The sequence below is a fragment of the Argiope bruennichi genome, chromosome 7 (genome assembly GCF_947563725.1).
Source record: "Argiope bruennichi chromosome 7, qqArgBrue1.1, whole genome shotgun sequence".
NCBI classification, from domain to species: domain Eukaryota; kingdom Metazoa; phylum Arthropoda; class Arachnida; order Araneae; family Araneidae; genus Argiope; species Argiope bruennichi.
The window spans coordinates 4013362-4040817 of NC_079157.1; the positions used below are offsets into that span (position 1 = coordinate 4013362).

Sequence of the window (27456 nt, forward strand, 5' to 3'; positions counted from 1 at the left end):
AGTTAGCTTCCATACCACACCAATTGGAGGACGTTTGGCCCCGACGGATTTAGCGAACACCAACCCGCTTACACGATGGTTCTTCGGTGGAAATCAGTCTCGAACCTGAAACCTTTCGGTTCCGAAGCCAGGGCTTTATCACCAGGCCGCCACGGCCCCCTATTATCCTTCACAAAAACCAAATTAATTTCATAGATTTGGGTACCTTAGATAAAATTTTCCAATCTGGAAGTATAAGTCTAATTGCAATTGTAAAGGAAATAAATAATTGTTCAATTTTTCTGTAATACATTACACACACACATACACATATAATTAATTACTTCATTGTAATAAGGATAAATAATTAAAATAAAATGTTAAATTCAAATTCGTAATAAAACATTATGATTCTCTTACCTGTTCACATTGCTTTTGGAAGATATTCAAATAAAAAAGATTCCAAATCCATGTTCTTTTGCACACTGGATTCGTGTTATAAGTTGGCCACAAAGGTCCATATCCCGTATAAGACATCAAAGTTGTATAAAATCCCAAAACAATCACGTATGTCTGTGTAAATCTATTAAAATAATTGTGAGTTAATGAAAGCACAGTTAGTGTTAAGAAAGTGTATCCATAATTCCTTGAAAAATTTAAAAACATAAGCGTTAGAAATAAAATATCTTAGATATTTAATTCTTAGATTAGATAATAGAGATCCAAAGAAATTTATTCTTTTTACCATTCAGTAAATTAATCAACGCTAAAATATGGAAATCAATTAATTAGCACCTATTATTTATATACTCAATTCTTTAATGTTGAGCAGTCATTTATAAATTTCATTTATTAAATGCAGAATATTTTTAAAATATTAGTAAAATGACTCCCACAGAATTATGAAATAATCTCCTTTTTGCATTTGCGTTTAGGAAAACCTTAGCTTTAGAACATCTAAATTGAGATATTGTAGCATTGTAGCTTAGCTCAAATTGTTTGTATTTGTCTTGATCACAGCAGCCGTTGCATAACAAAAAGAATGACCTTTACTTTTTCATTTTTACAGTAGTAAATTTATCTTCCATCTAATTCATAATTGTTTCAAACTGAAAATAAATGTCCGTTCTTTTAATAAAATCCGATTATTTAATTAACTTAAAATTGATTTGAATCTCATTAGTCAGAGAAAAAATGAAAAAAAAAAATGTATTAAACAACTTCTTCATTTATCATAAAAATTAAGATGCATTTTAATTTCTTAGAGCAGGAGCAGCTAAAAAAGATTATATGTTTGATTGATTCTAAAAATAATGGAGATGCTTCAATATTTAAATACAAAAAATATTTATATTTTGAAAAACTTTACTAATATTAAGGATAAATCTGAGTCGTCATGTTTGTCCTTCGAAAATTCTTGGAATAAAAACTTAAAAAACGTCTTATTTAGCTGTTACGAGGTTAAGATTTATTTAATATACTGTCCCCGGTGGGTTGGCTCTTTTTTGGTGGAATTGGCCGTAGACAAAATTAAGCATATCTCGAGAAGTACGGTACGAAATTTGTTGCATATATGTAAAAAGACCAGTTAAGGCGAATTATTAAAAAATCTCTATTTTCATAATGGAAAAATTTAGAGACAGTAGTTAATTAGCTATTTTAACTGATTAACTATATTAATTAACTTGGTTGATTAGTTTTCCCATCTATATAGACCTTTCGCTTTAAGGCAATTCGTTCGACACCAAGTTTATGAAGAAGGAATAGTAAATAGCTACAAAGTTATAGTGGTGTTCCTCTTTTTTTATTTTATTGGCGACTATACTTACGAGTAAATGATTATAACTGCTTATAAATTAATTTTAAAATTCTATTGTTATTTAATTCTTCTTGTCCTTTGGATATACTGAATTATGTTAAAAATAAATTCTAAGTTACTCTACCAATATATTTTGAATGGAAATTATGCCTCGCATAATTCTGCTTCTGAGATTGTAAAATTTTATGTCATTTTTTACTACACAATTTTTTTAAAACAAAGATAAGATAAAACTTGAGGGATATCTCTTACAGAAGCAATTTTATCTCTTGAAACAAATTTTCCATGATGTTAGAAGGGTTGGTTTATCGAGGGATTTCTTGATGGAAGATGGGATTGGCTCTAGGAATATTTAGTGGTGGATGTGGCTGAATTTACTTGGGTAGATAGACGTTCCAGGAGTACGTTGCTTGTTGTGTTGCCACAAGTATGAAATACTGTATTAATTTTATTATTTTTATTGTTGGGAATGCCGGGCATCTTTTGTAGGTGACTGTATGTCCGAAGTTCTTGCAATTAATGAATTGGTGGGGTGTACAATCTTCGACTTCGACTTCGATGGCAGGCTTGTAGGGGCTCCCGTCATCGGAGAAGGACTATCCCCTTATTGATTGTGACTGTTAGAGCTATGACTTTTAATCTTTTGCCGTGAAATGGGTGTACAATCTTATTTTTGATTGAACTTTCTACAGTAGCATAGGTATATGGCATCTTATGCATTTTGGGTCTTGGTTGCAGTTTTTGGTTGAGTGATATAAATTTGCTTATTTGCAACCAATGAGGAAAAAATTTCTTCTGAGAGACTCGATTTTAATTTTCATGCAACAAAGGCTGCTTAAAATAATTGTGGGCTCAGTATCTTTTGGGAATTTGGTTTGGGATATTGGGAATGGGGAGCATCTTTGCAGTTTTTAAATTGGATTATTTTCAAGATCTTTAATTAAATTTTTTGAATTCTTGGTTTAATTGTTCTGTTGAGATTCATTTTAGAGTGATTTGATAGTTGCTTTTATTGTCCTTAGTTTCTTAGAGAATGAATTCTTGGGTTTTTCCATCCTCTTAGAGATTTTTTTTTTCTTCTTTCATTTGGGGATTTTGCTATTTTGATGTTTTCATGGCAGAGAGAATTATTAGTGCCTGGTATTTGCCTATTGATTTTTTGAAGGATGAGATAATATTGTGCGAAATCTTGAGAATAATGGCTAGAATCAATATGCATTCAGGAACGTGGAAGTTTCTGAAATTTATACCTGTTTTGAAGGCTAATTGGGTTGATTTTGAATGTGGGATTTTGTTTTGCTGCTCGATGTGCTGCTGCAATCTGGGATACAGAGATTAGAAGTTGTCTGTGGAGGCCTTGTCTTGTTTATACATTGTGGTAGGTGCAGTTCTTGTCTGCGCAGAATCCAAGTTTTAGAACTTTGTCTTGGAGGTTTTCAAATTCTTTCATTCGTTCTCGTTTTCTCTAACTTCACTGGAGAGATGGGTGCAAATCAGTTTGTCTATTTTTAAAGTGACGCAGTTTTCTATAAGTTAATATTGGTGTTAGATTAATTTGAAAAATTTCAGAATTTCTTTAGAGAGTATTTGTTCTATTCGAAAGGCAGGTTCTTGCAATTCCTTATTGTCGGATTGGAAAAATTAAGATTGGCTATTTCCATATTCTTCTTTGTTTTGTAAGCTAAGTTGATTATCCATATTTTTTTTTTAGCAGGGTTGACTTTTGTGGGTTTATTGGAATGCTTTTGACTCTTTAACTGTACTTTTAATAGCTATTTCATGTTGTCTTAAAATATGTAATTTTGGTTGTTTCTGATACAGTCGCTTGGTGTTTATTTTGAGGAGTTTTCGTTTTACTGTAGAATTTGGTGAGTTTTATAGGAGGAGCATCATATTCATCCATCTTTAAATAGAAATAGTGCCTTTTCGTCAGCGAAATAATTTTGATCAAGAATGGTATATTTTTGAAAAGAGTATCTGGTATGTCAGCATTCGGTTTCTGTGGAATAATATCTAGAGTTGCACTTTATGCAATATTTATATCTGCCACTAAACACGATTAGCCGTTGGAAAGCATTACAAACTAGTCAGTAAAATGTGGAGCTCTCAGAAGTGTGAGCAATGTGCAAGAAAGGATATGGAATTATATATAAATGAAAAGGAGTAATACAGCGCCATCTATTTCTAAAATTGTAATTCATAACAAATTCAATAATGAATCCAGACGTATAGTATAGAATTAGGCATTTGAAATAAAGGCATTTTTCAATAGGATATTACCACGGCATGAAATAATACAAAGACATTAGGGAAACTTTCATATAAATAAACTTTTAATACAAATATTTGATGCATCAATTAAGAACCAGATAATTTGTTTTTTAATTCTGTAAATATTTTTTTATAATAATGAATAGTTGTAGACAAGCTTATTGCTGTGTTTCTGACTTTAATAATTGGACCCATTCTACTAGTTCCCAAAGTTATAGAGGGCGCTGTAATACAAATTCATTAGCTATCAATAGAATAGAATAGTGGACAACTAATTCTTAAGTTTGAGTATATGGATGACATTATTGCTCTATATTTATAAGCAATTTTAAAAATTAATGTAACTATTGAAATGTTTTATTATAAATGTTACCAGAATTTTACTTAATGTTTTTAATCGTTTTACTTTACACTTGTGAAACAGAAGTTTTATTATTTACCACTATCTAATACAAGAGATTTCTTTGCATTATAATTATTCACTTAAGTTTCCAATTTCACAAGTGCTGTGTTGAGCTCGCAAATAAATGAGTATAGAGGATGTAATGCGACGAGTTATATGACTGGCTTCAACTGAAGATGGCAATACCCACTACACTGGGACTATGTCCTAAGTAATGTAACCGGTTATATGCTTTTTATATTGATGTTAATGGTGATAGTTATTGGAATGATTTATTCGAAACGGGAATAACGGAACAGTATTAAAAGATGATTTATTACGATGTTCCATTCATGCAATGCTGATAATGACATCCATAGTTAAATAAGATTTATTCTTTTAATTAAATTAGTTTTTATTAATTCGATAAAATTAAAGTATTTGAAAATAATGAGGGATGATTTTTATTCACTAATTAAATAATGCTTTACAAATCGCCTAGAAATTTTTAATTTTGGTATATTTGAGTCTTTATGAGTCCCTAGAAACACAAGAAGCTATTTATAAAAGAAATTACATGTCTGTTATTCGGGGGGGGGGGGGGTATTGGTTAGTTTGATGAAATTTGACGCGCAGGTTGTCGTAATGGTAACTCAAAGCACATAGAACCTCGATTTTTAAAATTCAGAGAAGTAAAATTTTATTTAGTATTTTGCATTCGCTAGTATGACGTTTTGCACACATTGAGCTGTAATATATTTTCTAATGACTGGAAAAGAGAAATAAAACTGTTAAACAAACTAAAATAAAATAAAACAAAAGATAAATCTTTCTAAAAAATTTCTTTTACACCTCTAATGATTACCTAACTGACCCTAACTGATTTTTTTCAGAAATTTTAAAATAAAACTATTTAAAATAGTCACGTTTCCCGAAAACATTTTGCGAATTAAAATTCTTGGATCTATTCTAATTCCGTTATCTTTTTTTAAAATTTCATTTTAATCATTATTAGAAGAAATTTCTTTAATTTAAAGCAAGAACGATAAAAATGTTTTCATTCTTTGATTGTAAATCAATTGTTTTCTCAATTAATACCAAGATTTCGGTCCTTGACGGAAAACGCAGATTCGTGGCGAAAAGATTTTTTGATTTCTTTCATTCAGCAAAGAACAAAATTAGAAAACTATGAATAAAATGGGTATTGTTTCCTATGCAAGTTATAATGGCATCATTTTCAGAAATTTTTAAGTTTTTTTTTTTTTTCATTTTCTATCTTTCTCACTTTCTTTTAGAAAGTTTGTATTTTCATTTATTACTTTTATCATTTTTTGTTCACAAAGTGATATCATTGTCATAAAGCAAAATGAACTTGCAAAATCAATAGTATCTTGAAATATAACACACTAACGTACATAGTACAAAAATCACACATATTACTTATTGCTGAATGGCAATAATCAAATGTAAAAAAATCTTTATGTCAACTTTTCGGACTGCTTTATTGAACGCTTTTACAACTGCACTTAAATTCAACGCTTCGCCATATTAATGGAGCTGCAAAATATTATTAAGATTCTTTTGGAGATTTTTTTTTATCGAAAATGTCACCGGTGAAATTAATTTTGACGTGTTGATTCCATTCTTGCATGGCATAGGCAAGATAAGCGATTATTAGTTATGCAAGATGGCGCTAGACCTCACCGCACTCAGCGAAACTTCGATCTGTTAGCGGAACATTTTCATGATAGACTGATCAGGTTGCATTCTATTACGTAAACAGGCAATGGTATAGAGTTAACACCTTACTACCTAGATCTTAACACGGGCGACTTTTTTTATGGGAACGTCTAGAAGACATATTGTATTTCACACACCCTTCAATATTGGACGACTTGATAGCAGCAATTGAAACCGAGGTCAAGGAAATTGGAACAGATTTTTTTGCAAAAAACAAGTGCGAAGTTCGATTCCAGATTTCGCCATGACAATTGTTTGAATGGCCTGCATTGTAAAAATCTGTTGTATTGAAAGTTCCCAATAAACGTTGATTTTGAATTGGGTTTTCTCTCATTTCTTGAAATTTTCATAACAGAAGCTTCCCTCCTTAATTAGACTATGACGCTATATTCGGGGACCCACACGTTATGCATCAAAATATTCATCTTATGTTTTCTTTCCGAATTTGTAAATATCAGATGCTGCATACCTTGTGGGACATGATGAGTATTCATGTATTTATTAAGCCTTCGTTCATTAAGTTCCTTTTAAAATAACTTATTTTGAGCACTCAATTTAATAATTTCAAGGTTATTTAAAGGTTCTGAAATTTAATCGAGCCTAAGAAAATCTCTTCTAAATTTAAATTAAAAAAAGTTAAGTTTAACTTTATATGTAATATTTTATATTCACCAATGGTTTCTGAAAATAATGTGATGCATCAGTTTTATAGCTTTCAACGAATAGCGATTACTGAAATCATACTGAAAAATGATTCAATTTTCGCTATTTCATACAAAATAATATTCATATGCATATCTATATACTCGCTCTTAGAATAATTGATGAAGAATTGTATAATATTAAATATCAGTGTTATAATAAGTAAAGTGGAAAGACTTGAGATTCTCTAAATCTATTGCAGCAGCATTCTCTCACTTGCAATTAAGTTGCAATAAAAATATGACAGTCTTTTCTTAACCATAAAATTAACAATAAAATATATAAAAATAAATAAAAAAAACCATATATAATTTTTTTCTTTACTATTATTAAATTTTAGATACACGGAGGGGATTCATTTTCCCCAGTGTGATAAAGGACTGACTATCAGTAACTACATATTTATAAATTCATTTCCACATTTGAGCAAGTAATTAATTAAAAAAATGTTTATGTATTAATTTAAAACATGAAGCCTATAGGTCATTTTCTATTACAACTGTATGCAGCAGAAAAATGATAATTAGTAGAAATGTTTAAATTCCAAATTAATTTGTAATGCAAAATCGTATTTATTTGCATTATCTTAATAAACTGATCTTCGAATTCAATGCTTTTTTGAAGTATCGTGACACAAAATTGAAACAATGCTATTAAATTAATTAACTTTAAATTGATTTTTTGAAATTAAATTATAAAATTAATTTTTAGTTAGGGTAGTTATTGGTACATTCCTTAAGTATCTATTAATATAGAAGGCTCACGGATTTCAATGCTTTTTTTGAAACATCGTGTTAGAAGATTGAAACATAAATTCATCTTTATGAAGAGCAGTTATTCATACATACCTAAAATATCTCTTAACACAGAATGAGAGCAACGATATGTTCCCATTCTTTTTGCTGTATTCAACGCAGAAGTATAATGATGTTAAAAATCCGCTAGAAAAAGAATATGTTTATGATAAGTAAGATATTTACTCTATGAAAAAGATAAATCATTTCTTTACTTTTCATTTTACATTTTTATACGTTTCCATATAATACTATTGTGACCCACTTTAGCTTCAATATTTTGTCAACAGCTATGCCATTCGCAAAGTAGCCTCGACATTTTCAATCTCAAACCTAACAGCAAGAAAGATCTCTCGAATCTTTGAGGAAATCATGTGTGATTCGGTTATTTCAGAAAAAGAGAAACTAACTTTAAAAATAATCAATAGCTTTAAAAAAATAACAGAAGGAGGCGGCTAAGCAGTGGCATTATTTTGCATCTAAATCTTTATTTAGGACGTATTCAGAAATCGATTTAGATTTAAGAAATCTACATTTTAGAAAGTCCTTGGTTGGTTGCATTTAATATATTCAATTGATTTTGAATGGCATTGTGTTTGGACAAAGGGATGAATTGGCTTTGGAAGGGGATATATATTTTTGTCAATGAATAATGTCCTTTGCATAGCATTTCATGATGTGTATATTATCCCTGAAATTTTCGATGAAAGTTCAGTTCAAAAACCGGTCAAAGGTGTGGAAGAACTGCCTATTGATAAATTTGTCTCTCCATATCTCAACCCATTTAACTGATAGAAACATGGACCTTCTTTGTGTGTTTGAAGATGAGAGTAAGAAAATGAGAATGAAATTTTTCTTTTTATTATCGTCTTATACAGAAGCTAAGGTATTTTCATGGGTTAAGTACTTTTTTTGATGACACGTTGGAAATGAAGTATAGCAATTACAATAGTTATGGAAATAAATGCTTGCTCCAAGTTTTTTGGAACTCTCTTTCTCTATATAGGCGTAAAAATAAAAAAAGTTTTTAATACGAAGGAAAGAAAAATTGGATCAATAACTATTTTCAAAAACAGAGATATAAAACTAGAGAGATTGATGCGATATAAAAAATGATAAATGAATCGATAGAATAAATGCAAAAGTTTATATTACTATGAATAATTTATGATATTATGATTTAGTACTGGGATAGATAAAGTGGCAAATGTAAAGTTCCTATAGACAGAACAATATTATATTTCAGGATCGTTTTAATCAAATATCCATTGTCAGGTTTCAGGTAGACTAGGCAAAAATATCTCTTTGAAATGAATGGATATTCTTTCTGGAAATATATTTTTTATTTCATAGAATATGGTTATCATTAATTAAAATTAATGTATGCCACTTTTAAAATGCGTTATTTCAGGACTGTTTTAACAAGTGGGATGTTAAACTTTGAGGACTTTACCAAGCGATCCTGTTTATCCGTAAGAATATATATAAACTGATTTGCAGTATTATAAACTTCACCCAATCGGATGAATCACCGTACCTACGACATCTTTGTAAGAAGTATTCGGGCAAGATTTCTGTTCCAATTTTCTCCAGCATTTCGCATATAGATGTAGTTTAAGCAAATCGAAACGTGGGAAAAGATTTCGACTTAATTTCCAACTCCTCAGTAGAACATTCTATTGCCAGATTTGATGTGCATTGATATCTTCTACTGAGGGTGCATTAGAAGTGTGACTTACGAAGGTACCGACGAGTGAAACCGAAAGGGAATAGGGTGAAAATATTGTAGCTCGACTATAAGTTGTCATTGGATGTCTATAGATGCCATCGAAAGCTTACACCAATCTATGTGCCGCCATTTTGTATTTATATTACCTTTGATGATCTCACTTTCTGTCAAGAGTTGTAATAAATTTAATAGTTAAAATATATCTGTTCTTTTCTTTCTAAAACTTCTATCTAAAAATATTTCTCTCTCATTTATTGCTTACATCTTCTTGTACCAAAGCTTACATAAGACATTACATGAGACTAAACGCACATTTCACCCAGTTATTTTCGGATATTTTAGTATTTCTTTTATAGAAAAGGAACTTTATGATGAATTTTTAAAGGCGGTTAATATAGATAAATTTTATTATATTTACCTCAAGATAAAAAATATCTCAAGTGGAATCCTTCCATCAAAAATCAATTGTACAATCGGCGACATGATCAAGGTCTGAAAATCATCATTGGGATACTCTGCATAGATGAATTAGATATCAGTAACGAAAATTACCATGGTAAAATTAAAAAAATATATGATCGAAAGAAAAAGCATATTATTAAATGTAAACTTTTATTATTTCCGTTATCATGAAAAATAAAACAGAAAATAAAATCTACAAAATCATAAGTTGCTGGAAAACTCAAATGTATTTATTAGAAACATAACGACTGAAACCCTAATTAAGATAAGTTAGCTACTGAATATGTTTTTGCCACATTTCATGATTTAACTTCTGCAGCATCTACGATTTGATGTACAGAAAAAAAAAACTCATTGTATTTGACTATCGGGGAGATACATTGTCTGTATAAAAATATGGGAGAAAATTAAAGTAACATCTCATAAAAAAGTCATCGAATCACCTCAAAATAGCAGGCTCTCATACCAAAAATATTTGGAAAGCTTCAAAAGGGAATGACTTCATTTTATAGTGTGTTAGACAAATAGTTTCTATTACGCTACAGGAACTAGTTTACAGGCGAGATGCTATTCATAGACCTATTTGACCTTTGACAAGCTAAACTGCAAAAAAAAATAAATAATAATAATAATTTAGAAATTAATGTTAGTACAAAAAAATCCATTAATTGTTTAGTTTCACTTGCTGCTGTTAGGGGGAAATATTTACTGGGTTGAATAAAAGTATTTATCTGGTTTCATCACTGGAAGTTAAATATTAAGAAAATTACTTATTGTCTTATAAAATTTTTTTGATATTAAAGAAAAATAATATTAGTATATGCATGCCACAAATAGACTTAGAAACTCATTTTGAGCAAAGTCTGGTTTTGCTATTCCTAACCAAACGTGGGATAGGAGTTGAGATGTCAAATTGTACTATGTCGTAACTTTGACCAGCGTGATGTGTGGTTTCTTTTGAATAGATTAGTACTAGTACAATACTTCTTATTCAGAGAAAACTTGGAATATTTGATCCAAAACTAATTTCCCAAATTGTGAGATAGTCGAAAATTCGTTTATGTCACCTCTATTTACCTTTGATAAGGAGGCATATTACAATGCATATCGATTCTAATCTGAAAAAACAATCGTCATAGTAGGGAGGTAAATTTGTATTCCCTGTATTTGACCCCGCCTCCTAAAATAAATTTTCTCCGGATGGGCGGCAAGGCGGGAGAAAAGACTATTTTGCAATTTTCGTTACTATGTGGACTGAAATTTTGCTTTTGAGGGAATGGAGAATTAAAATATTTCTTTTTAAGCGCACTTTAATCAATAATTCTATAAGTGAAATTATGTAAAATCTTAAGTGTCTTAATCTTTAGATTAGTTAGCAAAAATCAACTTAGAGATATTTGACCTGAGTCAGTTAGTGATATTTGATGTTACCAGGAAAATATTAGAAAACAAGAATTGATATAGGTAAATATATGTTGGTTTTTATTTCTACTATTTTAACAATGCCTATAGTTTATAAGTTTGCCGCTGAAAAATAATAATAGCGAGAATGGTCTGTCTGAAATGCTCTTGCGAACTCTATCATATAAGTGCTTGAAAGACTCTCTTCCCCATAAAAAAATGTGGACATGAGATATGATCGCCACGAGCGCGGATATTTTTATTTTCTTCACATTTCCACTCATGATCATTTTTTGCTTCAGAATATACTGAAGCAAACGAAGTATGCATTTTTTACCAAAGTCATTAGTTTTTGAATTATTGCGGTTACAATTTACGCAAATATACAGACCGACAGATTGTCATTGGCTTAAAATTTGTATTCGGCGCTAAAAATTTGACAAAGTTCTTATGCTTCAGATGCTAAATATGTGTTTCTGTGGTTGTTTATACAGATTGTTGTATTTCGCTTGAATTTAGAGAGAGAAGAATAGAGTTATTGTGAATGAATTTCGTTCAAAATCTATCAGCTATCTGCAATTATTTGTTTCGAAGATCACACTGCAAAATGTCCTACATGGAATTCAAAGCATATTTGAAATCTCGTTTTCACAGATAGACATAATTCCAAAAATGTGTTTTCGGAATCAGTGTGTGGTCTAAAACATGGAATTACACTCGAATATTTTGATAATTGCAATATTTTCTCTTTGTATACTTTGTTTAGAAGGAATAAAAAGAGACCTTTCTTGAATTCTGAACAAAAATGCAAGGTAATAGTAGTTGGGAAGCCTTCTGCTAGCTTTCGGAAAAAGATGAATTCTGAAAAGGCTGATAGATTTTTTCAAAGTTGACTACAGATTCATTCATACATTAAATCATACTTGACATAACTACTAAAATAGTCTTATTAATACTAGCCGCCTAATTATATTAATGCAACCATATAAATGTTACTGACATAATCATGTCCACCAATTTTGATGAAATCAATCTTATCAAAGCAAAAGAAAGCACACATGTGATTTCCGATTGCATAATAATGTTAGCACTAATGGCTTAATATGTTTACAAGGTGGAAAAATTATAAAGTTGGCCGCGAAAATTGGGGATATTGAGGGCCCATTTATTAAGGTCAGGGGTTCTGTACAAATTTTATTCTGCATTATCTCTGGAAAGTAGAGGCTGGAGGGGGGGGACGATCCCAGATGCCGTATCAAGAGATCATAAACAAGACCATTCATTCAAAATTCGCGATTGGCGGAATAAATACATTAGATATTAAAAATTGATATTATATTGTTGTTAAATATTAGATCAGTAGCATTGCCAGTTTTTTCCCATAGAGAAAGTACAATGAAATAGCGGTTTTGAACTATTTCTCAAAAATGAACTGTTGTTGAGAACAGAGAGCATATGTGATGTATCTGTAATAATATTATTGACTCCCATTAAATTAAAATTTTGTGCAATTAGTATTATGATTGCAGCTTGATGAGGATGGATTCTTTGGATTTGCCAATAATCTTTACCTTTATCTTTACTCATTATTAGCTATCTTTGAGAGCAGGTAGTTCGCCGTGATTAATAATTGCTAACATTTTCAATTAAATATTTTATATGATTTGGTCTTAATGGATTCCCCAGAAAAATATTGCTTTGTTCACTATACTATGCATTCCCCTAATTTTCTGTCCTACCCATTAAAAAAGTGCTTTTTCTCGCAGAATTTGAAAAAAAATTTGTATTTAATTCAATAACGAATTCAAGAGATATACGCTTGAAATGCATTTTGCGATAAATGGTTACCGATAACAACCGATTGCTCTCTAGTTGAAATTTTCTGCAACTTCGTCAATCCATTAATAGAATGCTACTAAGCTATGTATAAATCAAGAATATTGTTAAAACCTAATAGAAATAAACTTCTAATACAATTAAGAACACGCATCCATCAATTAAGAACCCAATTATTAATCCATAAATTTCTTAAATATTTTTATAATAAATTAATATTTATGAGTAAATTTAATAGCTATGTTTCTGACTGTAATAATTGGACCCAATCTATTGTTTCTCAAAGATATAGAAGACGCTGTTTTATTGACAAATTCATTATCTAGTAGAATAGAACAGTGGATTGCAAATTTTTGCTAATTCATTTTGGGGATATGGATAATATTATCCCACTGCGTTCATATGAAATTTAAGAATTAATATAATATTAAACGAATATATAAATGAAGATGTAGCTTAAATTTCACCTAATATTTTTTAAATCCTTTGAATGTCTTCTGTGAAACAGAAATTTTGTTACTCTGCCATTATCTTATACAATAATTTTCTTTACACTATAAATATTAACTTAATTACTTCATTCATTCATTTGGATTAGGATTCGATTCTTCATATACGTCGCACGCATCTCAGCTCTGTGCCTCACCACCAATATTTTGTAGAAGTACCTTAGATCGCCGCCGGACATGTTCTTTTCAGAACTTTGCATCGAGGCATGTCTGGAAAAAAAAAAGGGCCAAACGCTTATGCGTCGAAGCCAACAATATGGATATAAATGCAGAGCCACTGAAAGGGTGTCAGACCTCTCAAAGGCCCACCGAAGATCTATGCGAATGCTATTATGAACTCTGTAAATTACCGAAAAAGATGACCCATGAATGACCGGAAGGCGATCTTTTTAAATATGTCACACTAAAGTAAATGATTCGGCAAAAACATAAAGTAAAAAATGGAACACCTTATGGGCGAGTTCAACTCCTTATCTGTATGTGAGAGACCAGAATCGGGTAGCTATTATATTAAATTAGCAAGAGAAATGATTATCTCTGTAAATAACGAATGCAATTTCCAAGAGATCCCCCCCCCCCAAAAAAAAGAGGACAGAAAAAAAAAGCCCATAAGACATCTCCGTCAGAAAAAATTAGCATCCAAAATAAATTTGCTTGTCTAAACTAAATTAATGACCAAGATCAGGATAAAGGATCAGGATCAGGACCAAGATCAGGAAGAAATTAATGACCAAGATTTGGTACCGGATATATTAAAATTTACCCTTAATACAATAAAATGCATCAGCAATTGCATATATATATTATAAACAGCAAGATTTTGAACACTATGCCATTAGAACAACTCAGGGCGATTAAAATTGTTGTAAGAGGCCTCCCCATTGATACTTTTCCTAATAAGTAAAAATTGCTTAAGTAATAAAGGTTTCAGAGTAGAAAAGGTCAAGCAAATGACGAAGCAAAAACCCCGGACACCACTACTCCAGTTTCTCGTAGAATTACAGCAAACCCAAAATACTCAGGACATCCACAAAATTAATAATTTAAACTGCCTAAAATTCGATATAAAGGAATACAGGAGAAAGACACTGTATTCCAGAGTTTCAACTGCAATAATTTGGCGACAGGTCGGACAACTGTAGCATGAAGGCTAGGTGTCTCAAATGTAGTAGTAAAAGCATGACCGAATGCCATTTAAAGAAGAGGATTGTGGAACCGCTATGCAGTAATTGCAACAAGATTGGACACCTACTGGAATTTCCTTGGGGGAGTCCCTGCTTGGAGCCGATCCCAGAAAACGTATCATTAACTCGGACTTTGAAGGATGTGCCTTTAAAAAATTTATTGACTGAGTTCATAAAATGTAAAGCACATCCTGTCGAATGTTTTACTGATATCTAAAAATACACCGCCTGTTTGAAGCCGCCGACGATTTTGTTGGTCACACGGAGGAGTTGATGAGACAACTATGGTTTTCTATGAATCAGTAACGTTCTGGGGGAGGCCATCACGTTGAATAACAAAAGGTGACGCTTTATTCCGCAAGAAAACATCGCTATACTGATAATAAAAGTACAATCGAGGCATACCTAAAGAAAGCACTTGTAGAAAATCACAACACATGCAAACAGAAAAGCAGAAATACCCCTCTGAATGCAGCTAAAGAGCTTGCCCCGCGATCAACACTCCCAAGAGAATACCTTCACTAGTTCCTTTCAACTCCTCGCGTTTTATAGACTTTCCGTTAAGACGAAGTTTTATTGTAATTAATTTAAAATTCCACATATAATTTTATAAATATATTTATAATTTATACATCGTGTTCATTTATAACTTATGCAACGTGTCATTTATAATTTATATTTAGTTGTAAAATTTTGACTGTTGATCTGAGTTTATATAATCGATTTCATATAATCGCTTATAAAAAATATGCTTATTCTTTACGTAATACGGCAGGAATAAAGAAACTTTTGAGTACCTCTGAAGTTAAGCAAAAAAAGTTAACGAACAAAACACCGCTGAAAACCTAACAGATCTTCGGTTATAAAATGAATTGGTTTTTTTTAACATTTTAAAAACAGATTATATTGATTGGTATAATTGTTTTAACGTTTAAAAAGTAATAATTAAAAGAACAAAGATTGTTATTGCAATTTGAAAGCAATACCAATGAAGTTGTAACTTACTAACTGCACTGACATAGTACGTTCCAATGTGGGCAAAAAGGACCCAAAAAAACACACAGGTCCGGATTCCATTTATGGCATCCAGTTGGGTTTTCGTAGTTGTAATGAATATTTTTCTAATATTCTTTTGAATGCAGAAACAGTCGAGGAATTTTCTGAAAGATTTGAACCAGTCTAAAAATAGGAGAGGAAAAAACATTATTTGCTTATGAAATAAAAATAGAATTATGATTATATATTTCGAAATTTTTTAATTTAAATATTTAAAGTACTTAAGGTAAGCCCATTGAAGCAAAATACCGCTTATTTTTGATTGGCGAGCATAGAGTTGCGAGCTTCGCACTAGCGCTTTATCTGAGCTCATAAAGTGAAGAAATTATTAATTGGTATTATAAATTATATATAATTTACTGTAACTTAAACTACTCACTTCAGTTTTAAGTATTCAGAGATATTTAACGTCATTTGCAATTTTGTATAATTCAATATAATTATTCACAAATTAAAGCTTAAAAAATATCTGGATTGTGGAAAATCCCACATTATCTAGTTTTTCTTAGAAAATAACGGATAATCCATTTGCTACTAAGCCAATATCTTTCTAAGCATTATGGATATCCAATTTATAAAAGTAATCCTATATATATATGGCTTTGAAATGACGCGAAGACAAATATTCTATATTGAAAATGCTAGTTAAAAAATATATACGACACTTACTCAACTTTTCTGCGAATATTAAAATATTTATTTTAAATTTTTAAATATTGATATTCAGGCATGTTCTCAAATAAGCTGAAAGTTTCTTAAAATATGATTGAAAAAAGCACGCTATAAGGAAAACATAAATAAATAAAAGTTAAAAATTCAGTTTTAAGAATTTTTTTCATTTTCCCAAATATCAGAGCTATTATTACTAAAATATTCATAAATACAGCGCTCAGCAAATGAAGTTATCAATGGAAATTTCAAAGCATTATTAGGTTTCTGTGAAACGGGATGAGTTTAAAACCTGAAACGTTTTCCCGTGACCAAATATTTATAGAGCAGTGGGAATTGAAGCATATTCTCTGTATCATCGAAATGCAAGAGCAGTTCATTCTGCTTTTCAGAAAAAATATAGATGGAAGCATTCATTTAAAAGCGCTCGGGCGTTTTTGGTTAAATTCTCAGAAGAACAAATATAATTCACAATATTATATGGTATTAAAGATATTCGCAATATTGTATAATATTGTTGAATATTGAATAATATTATATATTATCACTCAATATTGAGAACCATGTTGTGTTACCTGGTTAGTAAATCTTATCAACTGATAAGAGTTTTTCTTCGTTTCCAAGACTTATTGGATCAAATATGGGTTATTTTTTCCTTTTAAGTGAAAAACAAGTTCCAATTAAGAAGTGTTGATCTAAAATATTTCACAATCAAATAAAAACTTTTGATATCTAATCTATGCAAATGAATTTTTGTTTGTTCGTATTTCATGCGCTGCCGTACTGTTCATCTGATGGCGATAAAACTTTGCCAACTTATAACTTGCACATGCGCGAAGGTTATAGGCATAGTGCAATTATTACACCTAATATCTAAAAATGAATGTTTGTTTGTTCGTACCTTATGCGCTGCCGTACCATTCATCCTATGGCAATAAAACTTTGCCAACTTATTGCTTTGAACTACAAAATCCATGTTTTTCACATGGCCAATTGTATGTTAGATGCTCACGAGTCAGAGAGTCAAGATTTTTTTTTTTTTTTTTTTGTTGAAGATGGAAAAACAAAAAATATTGTCTACCTTGAAGTATATTTGAATAATAAAGTAAAAAAAAAATACTATATATGTAATTCCTTTTCATTGAACCTATTCATCGTCAACAAGAAAATAAATGCGCATAGAAAAAAAAATTCTTTCTATCATTCCCAGTTAAACAAGATAATTATTTCAAATGATATTTCCAGAATTATTTCTTCTGCTGCAGCACCGCGGCGGGTATCAGCTTGTATTCCGTATAAACAAGTAAAATTTTGATTACCTGTATCTGGTTCTTCAAATGAATCCTCCTTGGATGTATCATTTCTTGTTTTCTTACTTCCAGTTAATGAAAAGCGTTTCTTTGGAGATGTTTTGTAAAAAGCATCCCAAGCACTGATAAAGCTTCCGATTAAGGACAATATGAGGAAAATCAGAATCACACATCTAAAAAAGAAATGAGTTTATAGATAAATTAAAAAAAAATATCTGAAGGAACAAAGAAGAACAACATGAGGCAGTAGAAAAAAGGGCACGTCAAGATAAAATAAAAAGGGATAAGTAACGTTGACTTTAGAACAGTTTCAAACATGTAGCAAATATATGAAACCAATTCAAGTCACAATCATAAAGCAAAAGAAAATAAGCATATTAGTTATCAACCAACTAAAAGTAATTAAAATTACCTATTCCACCACCCCCTCCTCCCTCCCCCCAAAAATTGAAGCGATTTAAAAAATTAAACTGAGACGAATCATCTGGCGTGTGCCACCTGAGCATGCTTATACATTGTCTGTAACGCAATGTACAGTTTAATTGAATTACAATGCAGTAAAAGTTCTTCCATTTTCGAGTGATCAAATATTGACCATTTGAAATCGAGGAAAGACATTTTGTTCTTATTTTCATCTAAGAATGCTGAGTTATCATCACTAATTATTCAATTCGGACTCAATATTACTCTCGGACATTTATATTTACATTCAGTGAGTTTTCGCCAATCCTAGTGTATCCCTTAACTGCCTAATAACAAAGATACACTTTCGAGTATCCGGCCTAATGTGGGGAAAGGACAGGCCGGATAACAAAAAAGCCGGATAGGCCAGTGTCCATGAATTCATTTCATTACCCACCAATACCAGAGGACAAAGTTTTTATACCAAAACTCACTGTTACAATATGTATTTTCTCACTTCTTATTGAATACTAGGCCTTCCATTTATCTCAATGTGAACGCGGCCGTGTACCGGTGAAACATAGAAGCATTTGCCCGGAACGTGTCGAATTAAAATAGGAGGTTCTGTGCTGATAGTTCATATATGTTTACATACTGTAATACGAAAGTTTATTCGAGAAAAAGTTAAAGAATATAACTGTTCATTTCTTAACATGAATTCTTTACACTTCATTATAGTTTTCCTTAAAAAACATTAAACATACCCCAAGAGCAATTTACGAATTTGTACACACTGTATAGGTATAATCAGAAACAGCGGCAACAACTGAGGTCCGTTATATACTGACGAAACAATTAAACGAGCAAAACGCTGCTCTTTTCCTGTCACAACTTGTTTTTGCATACGACACGTACACGATCATAACAGACGACTTCTTCCAATGCATTGGCAATGTTACCAATGCAAGCCTTGCCTCCGTCATTGAATTACGATAAAAGAAAAGTAGGCCGTATAGTACGGAAGCCGGATAATCGCGAGTCGGATACTCGGGAGTGTATTGTATTTTGCGCTGAAGTATGGGGAAAGTCTCGTGTCGTTGGATAAAGAACCTCGTCGCCGGATATCACGGAAAAATAAACTGAAAAGACCTTTTATTTCTGATCAAAGGAGATAGGTGAACGGGGAATGCGGAAATTCTATAGTTTGATATAAAGTTCAGAGTTAGCAATTCAATAACCTTCGGTAAATATCTTTTTATAATGGAATCATCATTAAGGTACTGGGACGAGAAACAAAGGACATGCTAGCAATGAAGTATTATTGATAAGTGACATGTCTCAGAAGTGAAGTAAGAATGGCATGTTATGAATTATTAGGATATTTTTTTACCTGTCATGAATATTTAGATGTAAATTTAAAACTGGATATAACTTTAAAAAACTTTATTGCTTTTAAGCCAATTCAGTACAATAAAAACCTATTCCAAATTATTTAATAGATTTCTATCTTAACGATTACTATTATAAAATGATCCTAAAGAAAAAATAAAATAAAAGAATACCAATGCACAAATAAAATAAAAATTACATCATAAAGAGAGCCTCAGGCGTAAATTTCTTCGGAACTCTCTCCCAATTTTTCTTCGTTGTAGCATTTCTCAGAGCTTCTGCGTGGAGAGAAAAATCAGCTGTATGATTTGACCCATAAGACAGAATAAGACATACATTTTAGAAACAATTTATGCAGAATTAAATTACATTTAAATATGCCAAAAGTCTCAACGTTTCAGTAATGATTATTTAACCAACAGTTCGGATAACGAACAATTTAGACATTGAATTCGTTCGAAGAGGCATTTTATGTTCGATTCACAAACTGTTCTCGAAACAAAAAAAATATGAAATAAAACTTTTTGAAAGATTTGTAGATCTGCATTTTATTATCAGCTCTTGGCATTACCATTAAAGGTATGTAGAAATGAAAGTAGCACATCAAGGGTTTGGCTGGAATAGCATAAACTTATTTTCCAAGCAAAAGGACAAACAAAATAAATAAATAAAAACAGTGAAACGTATGGACTTGCCTTATGCGTTTTTGAAATGTTCTTAAAACGCTACTCTATGCTGTGAACAATAACATTTTGTATTTGTATCAAACTGTTCTCAGTTTCTAATTACTATGCTTCTACATAATTTCTGTTTATCAAGAAATTGAGAATATCATCAAATTTAAAAAGCATAAAGGTTCAAGCTAAACACGATAACTGTAGCATTGTTGTTACTTATATAATGGAAATCACATCAATTATTCATTTGCTTTTGGGTGTCTAGATGCCCCCCCCCCCAAAATGCCTTGAGGTTCGATTATCACCAACTGTGCAATTCTTACAAACAATATGTTATTTGACTGCATAAAGTTCATTAATTGATTACCTACAATATTTTTATGTATTTAGTATATTTATAGTTAATGGTATTATTACAGCTGGTCAAGCAAAACAAATTTCTCGGGTGGCTCTACTTAAAATTCAATAGGCTGGATTTAAGAGAAAAAAATGAGAGCTTGTTCCTCAATAATTAAATAAAAAAAATTATTATGGTTTCCAATTCAACTGCCAAAAGATTATTTTATATAAAAAACATATAAGATAGCATTTTTTACAATTTAAGCTGAATTTTTCAAAATGAAGTAACGAATGACACGAAGTGTAGCTCTATCTTTATATGCTATATAGAAATCTTTTGTTCGAATGCTCTTGCACTAAAGCTCTTTTGCTGCAGAAGTCGAAAAGAGGTGGCATTGTTCGATGTCATTGCGCTATTTGAACGATGCAGTTTGGCGAGAAAAGAAATGCCACTGAGAATTTCCACAGAAGGTAGTTTCTTTTTATTTAATTACGCACTTCAGAACTGGATTTTACAGTCTTTAAACCGAATGTAGGAACGGTCTATGGCTAAAGTCTTAGCTCCATTGGATTACTTTAATAACAAAAGTTCGTCTTTAAGTTACTAAAACTTTTACCAATTTATAAAAAATAAATAAATAAATAAATAAAAAAAATCTCTAATTGATACCGAAACGTAGTAACAAGTCCACATCAAAGATTCGTCTAAATAGGCACATTTGAATACCGTCAACACTTTATAGAAAAGAAGAGACAAGGCATTGGTTACCTTCACAGTTTGTCTCTTGGTTTCCTCACGAATCACACGAAGGCAAATTTAATTGCCTTCATGTTTATTAATTAAATGTCAGTTTGTTTTGCAGTCGTGCCAAAGAATTATAAGAAAAAAGAGTCACCCCTATTTTCAGTTATAAGAGAATAAAGTAATGAAAGTATTGCCGCTGCATTCTTCGATAAAGTGTAAAACCTTTTTTAAAGAGGTCATTTCGTATTATTGTTTTTCTAATTTTACGTTTTTCGCTGTGTCAGTTTAATTAGTATGCTGTTGGATGTGCTTCATTTTAGAATTGGTTTCGCAAGAGTTAAACGCAATCATTCTGCCATTCATATAATAAAAGATACAAAAAGAGGGATAAAGTAATAAGGATCATGGAAATCTTTGAAAATTTTATTAAGCGAAATTTATCAATGATCTGAAATGAAGTCAGAAGAAATGAAAATATTTTTGTTCAATTTTATTTCTGTCAATTTTCAATGTCTCTTTTCCACGGCAAGTGAGTTATGATATTTACCATCCATGTTTTTAATGCCAAAAAATTCAATTTAACAGTTCTGCCTAATAGTCAAAACATTAAATCTAAAATGGGGCAGTCATATTTTATGTTTATATTTCGGGTATATAAGGCACTTGTAAGAATTCTAATGCACTTATTCTGCTCTAAAGCGCTATATATGTTTTGAAATGATGATTTCTGGGGGAATCCAGTTTGCTTCCTACATGAAGTTTGTTTCAGTTTTGAAGAATTCAGGTTTTTTAAACAAAAATATTTAAAAAAATCAAAAGTAGCATATATCTTTTTATGACTATAAATAATATTTATTTATTATTAAAAATGAAATTTCAATTTTATATATCTCAGAACTAAATTAATAGTGTATTACTTTTATTCACATTTCAGGGAGTCCCTGAATTCACAAGCCGAACTTTAAGGATAGGTAAAATACCTATAAAGAAGCATTTTTTGTACAGCAATGAGGGTCATTTTTGTACAGCAAATTTCTTCAAAAATGGAAATTTTTAGCGGTAAAAACAAAAATGTTGAGGAAATGAAAAAAAAAAAATCTATTACAGTTAAGTGCACAAATGTGCCACCACCTGCATGGGTACTGGCCTGGAAGCCTCTAGTAGATGATTGGCATACTGTTTCGAAGATGTTAAACGAAAAGTTGCAGCAACAACTGAAAGTTTCAAGCTGAGGTCCTTAGCAGAGTCAACTAGAGTCTTGGATATATTATTATAGATAGATTTTGCGTATATTATTCTAGATCAGAAATTAGTAAGAAAGTTTTTGTATAAATTTATATGTGTTAAGATACACTTTATTTCATGATTTAATGTTTCTATTCAATATCTATGTCCAAAAAAAGTTGAGAGAGGAATTTTCTTACAATCTTTCATTCGAAGCGATTTTTCACTATGGTTTCAGTAGTTTGTATATATTTTAATTTATCAAAAAACAGAATGCTTTATTGTCTATTTTTATGTTTATTTTTATTTTTATGTTATCAAGCTTTTTACGTAATAATATTCTTAATATTATTTTTTAAACATTTAAATGAAAAATGATAGTCATTCTGTAGAAAATCTCAAATGTATAAGAAATTATGAATCAATGTTATAAGCTAGACTGAAGTAAAGGTATGAACGTCTAAGCATATTTTTTGCCATAACATTTGAGAAAACAAATTAGCTGCGCAACAATGTCCCGAAACAGAGTAATCAAAATTGAAAAATACCTATTGATGATGCGGGATTACGGAATTTCAATCGCAATTTATATAAAAGGCAAAGCAAAATATGTCTAAATAAGATACTTATGAAGTTTGTATCAATTTGTTATGGATATGCAGCATTCCTTTCAAACTTCCTTACCTTGGAGGTGGTACAGAGTACCTAGTACTGTCGCCTGCCATTCAGAAGCATTGCAAACATTTCTCGAAGAATCCATTTTGAAAGTTAATTCTGCGAATAATAATGACAATAAATGATTTAATAATCGCAATCGTTAAAGAGAAATTGTTTTTGAATACTTGTTTAAGTATTTTTTTTATCTGAATCTATTATTTAATGATTAAATAAATGAAAAATCTTAATCAGTTTGATCGGAATTATTATAAAAAATTTAATTATTCGAATAAAACTTTAAAAAAAATTTGTTTAAAGTACCTTGGTCACTCTGAAAAGATCTCGTAATAACAACATACAACTTGGCACTTGGAAACGGGACAGTAAGAATTCTTGCAACAAAAATAAATCGGAAATAATGTCGACAAGAACAGTTCCTCGAGTTCATTTCAATTCCAGAGGACTATTGAGAAAAATCCCTTTTTTTTTCAGTCCTACGATTAAGTAAATATTGTGAGAGAAGGGTTCAAAAGATTCAATTTTGCACTGTCCTTCCTGACTGCGGAATTTATGCAGACCAGTTTCTTGAAAGCAAAAAATGCGATGTAATTTTATTCCATCTACCCACAGTTCCTTCTGTGCAAAACGAGGAGGGAATGATATCCATTATTATTAGAAAGAAGATCGTCCTTAAGTGAAAGAGTTCAAACGGATGTTCTATTGTTGACAGCTTAATAATTTTAACAGATTATTATTTTTCTTAAATTATTTACACAGATGCATCTTCAGTTTCTAAATCGAATGTTGAAAAGGCCAGTCTCTTAAAAAGCAAACAAGTATCTAAATGGGGGAATCTAAGTACCAAATATCTAAAGGGGAATTAATACATTTTGACTCTTTTCTATTTTCATTCAATTGAGATTGAATGTATATTTAATCGCTGCATTTCTGTAAAAAAGAAAACACGTTGTGTCACATACGTTCAGTCGTACTTGCGCTCACACCTTAACTCGTGCCATATGCGCTCAAGCATTAAAATGGTTACCTCATCATCACTCAACTTTATCTCTGTTTATAAGATATAGCGCACTAACAACATACGACGTATGGTAATCAATCAGTATCATAATGAGAACGATAATCTTTATCTCTGACAACGAAAGGAAGCTTCCATGGGGAAAATGCTATTGCACCTAATTAACGTTCTTTTAAAAAGAGCGACTGATAGTGCATTTCAGAAGAGAGTTGAAACTAAAAAATATAACAGGTGACAAAATAATTATAGTTATATTTTTATCTTATACTAATTATAACTTATTCATTATTTTTTTTAAATTCAATCTACTAAACCAAGGCATAATATTGGGTTTAATGCAGATTTAATTTTTATATACTGCTGTTTAACATTATATATTTCTTTACTTAAAGGACTGAAAAAAATAAGCAGAGTATTTTAAGTTAAAGTTTAAATTTTATCAATAATATTATTCTTGTTCTTCCATTTGTTCTCAAACTTCTTTAACAGTACAACTTTCTTCTACCATGTTCTTCATACCTATTAAGAGACTTTGAAGAAATTTATATCGATTTTTAATCGATTAAATGTATGAAAGACTGTTTCCTTCGATTATCCACAGAGAATACTATATTAATGGATAAATGAAAGAATATGAACGGTTATTATATTCTTAAAATGAAGGGGGGGGGGCAAACATGAGTTTGAAGACACACCTTTAAATATAAATCAAATACCATAGATTTCTTATTTGCTTTTTTATCTGGTTATTTACAGTTATTGTCAAAGGATGTGTTGAGCAGCTTATCGTTTTTATTGCTCGTGACATTATATGTACAAAATCATTCTTGAAACGCAGTTTTTTAAAGTACGTAATTAAGTGCATATTCCCCAAAACCAATACTTGAAATATGCAAACTAATATTTTTTATGGCGAAGTTATTCGGATAAATGTAGCAATAATTTGAATTTTTTTAACAAAATAATAAGCACTCTGGCTAAAATAAATAAAACAAGAATCATGTTCATTTTTTTAATTGCTGGTTATTTCTTTAAAAAAACTCATTTTCATTAAGAAAATGATGAATATCATTAAAATTAATTAAATATATAATCTCACTTTATTCTAAGTAAGAAAACCCATTTAGCCTACATTTTATTCAGTTCTAGTTCATTTACGGACATATTTTAATAAATCATGACATGTGCTTGCAATAAACATGTAACTGTAGAATCAATATGAATTACAATTATAATAAAACGTTTAATTCTCTGATACAGCATCAAGAACTAAGTACTGCAGAATTACTGCTTATTTTCTTAAAAGCTTTTCCTTTCCTTTCATACTAATTTCCAGTTTATTTTTTTAACTTATGCACATTCAAATTAGGAAGACGCATACAATTTTATAATTACTTTATATTTTATTGTATCTCTTTCTTTCATGAATTTCTTGTTGAAAATGTAAATTCATATTGATTGGAAATTTTTCGTAATTCGTTAAGTTTTAAAATAAGACTAATTTCACAACTACAGAAGCGTGGTTTCTGAAATCGTGTTTTAGAGAGTGAGTTACGTGCTTGCATTTTGGAACAATGTTAATATTAAGATATTATTATAAATATGTTTTAAAAAAGAAATTATCGCATAGAAAATAGGCTACTTGAAATCAAGTAGAAAAACATGCTATATCCTCAAAGAGGGATTTTTTTTATTACAGTTTACCGTGATAATTTTATTAAATATTTTAAAGATAAGTTTAGGTAAACTTTTTTTCATTTTGTTCAAAAGTTGCTTTGATAGGAACTTAAATTTTCACTTAAACTTGATGGTCAAATCAAGGGGGCTATTATACACCTAGAACGCAGTTATAATAATTATCACTCCACATAAATTGGAATTCGAACAAGCCAAAATGAAAACACACACACACACGCGCGCGAGCAATTATCTTTGTTATAGTAAAGATTTGCTTTTGAAAAGCAAAAAAATGAAATTTGATACCGTGCACTTTGAAATCTACTCAATTTTTATTTCGATGACTTTCTTTTTTTTAAATGGTACCTAGATCACTTGTATATCTTCAATCATGGAAGAAAATATTACGGATTACGATTCTCAACAAATATCTCACATGATCAAAGGCCAGCATTTACTACATGAGAGTCCATTATAATGCAACATTTTTTATATGAGTCATCGATGTCCCAGAAGATTCAAAACTTCAGGCTTATTAAATTTTAACAAATATAAAGTAAAATAATCCACAATACTTACAACTCCCCTTTCGGAAAAAGAAATCTTCTATCCACTTCAATTCAAATGTAAAGAAGAGAGAGAAATTTATTTCAACATTTTAAATCATCAAAATGCATTTCTATTTAAAAAGATGATCCCTGTGTCTGTCTAAACTTCATGAAAACACCTGGTAGTTTTACTATTACTGGAAAACACTTTGTATTTCTGAAGTTACAATTCTTCTTTATTGTAGAATTCAATCATTTGCTTTTTTAAACCATTTGTATGATTCTAGATAGTTAAACCAGCATTGTCAGCACTTCAAAAAAGACATTTGAATAAGCATAAAATTCTTTTGGAATCTGAAATTTAGTTCTAAAATGAGAGCACGTGCTGAATCAACTTTTATTCAGCATTTATAACATTTCAGGAATTTGACAATCAACTTCCCCCCATCAATATTAATCCCTTCAAATGACCTTGTGCTGATTTTAACCTTCCATTCAAGAGACTTTGGAATTTAAACTGACTAATAACAAACAATTTTTTGAATTTCTTATAAATATGTGAATTGAAAGGTACTAGGAACAAAACATTTTTTAAAAATAATGATTGATTGCTAAATCCTCATATTTTTGAGAAAAAAAAATGATAACTCCAGATAATTAATGTTTATTTTAATATCACTTTTACTAAAACGACAACCATCGCAAAGCAAATAAAAAAAAACATGTTTACTAAGTTTATTTATAAGCGCATTCTTTTTCCGACTTGATTTTAAAATATCAAAAACTATATCTGGCAGATATTTTAAATACTATTATCATGATTAGTAAAAATATTAAAGTTAATGAAAAGTAAATAAAAGTGAGATGATTTGACTATTCTAGCCAAATGTTGATCAGTGTTTGAGCATCCAAGACGGAT

The 27456-nt window shown here is 30.4% G+C and overlaps 1 protein-coding gene across 2 annotated transcripts in view; it reads right to left on the bottom strand.

The window, feature by feature from the left end:
- The window catches only part of LOC129975959 (nose resistant to fluoxetine protein 6-like), a 44660-nt gene extending 17953 nt beyond the window's left edge, over positions 1-26707 (bottom strand). Inside the window, exons 1-8 of one of the 2 annotated variants that reach the window (XR_008785062.1) lie at positions 26569-26705; positions 23304-23393; positions 19834-19912; positions 17853-18016; positions 15814-15987; positions 9835-9931; positions 7742-7834; positions 400-562 (exon numbers count right to left, since the gene is read on the bottom strand). Coding sequence is in view for 1 of the 2 variants with exons in the window: in XM_056089267.1 (XP_055945242.1) it covers positions 400-562; positions 7742-7834; positions 9835-9931; positions 15814-15987; positions 17853-18016; positions 19834-19912; positions 23304-23379 (846 nt within the window). In the remaining variant the exon portion in view is untranslated. Of the gene's footprint in view, positions 1-399; positions 563-7741; positions 7835-9834; positions 9932-15813; positions 15988-17852; positions 18017-19833; positions 19913-23303; positions 23394-26568 lie in introns of both variants that reach the window. The other variant, XM_056089267.1, reaches the window with a different exon arrangement.
- Between the last annotated feature and the right edge of the window lie 749 nt (positions 26708-27456).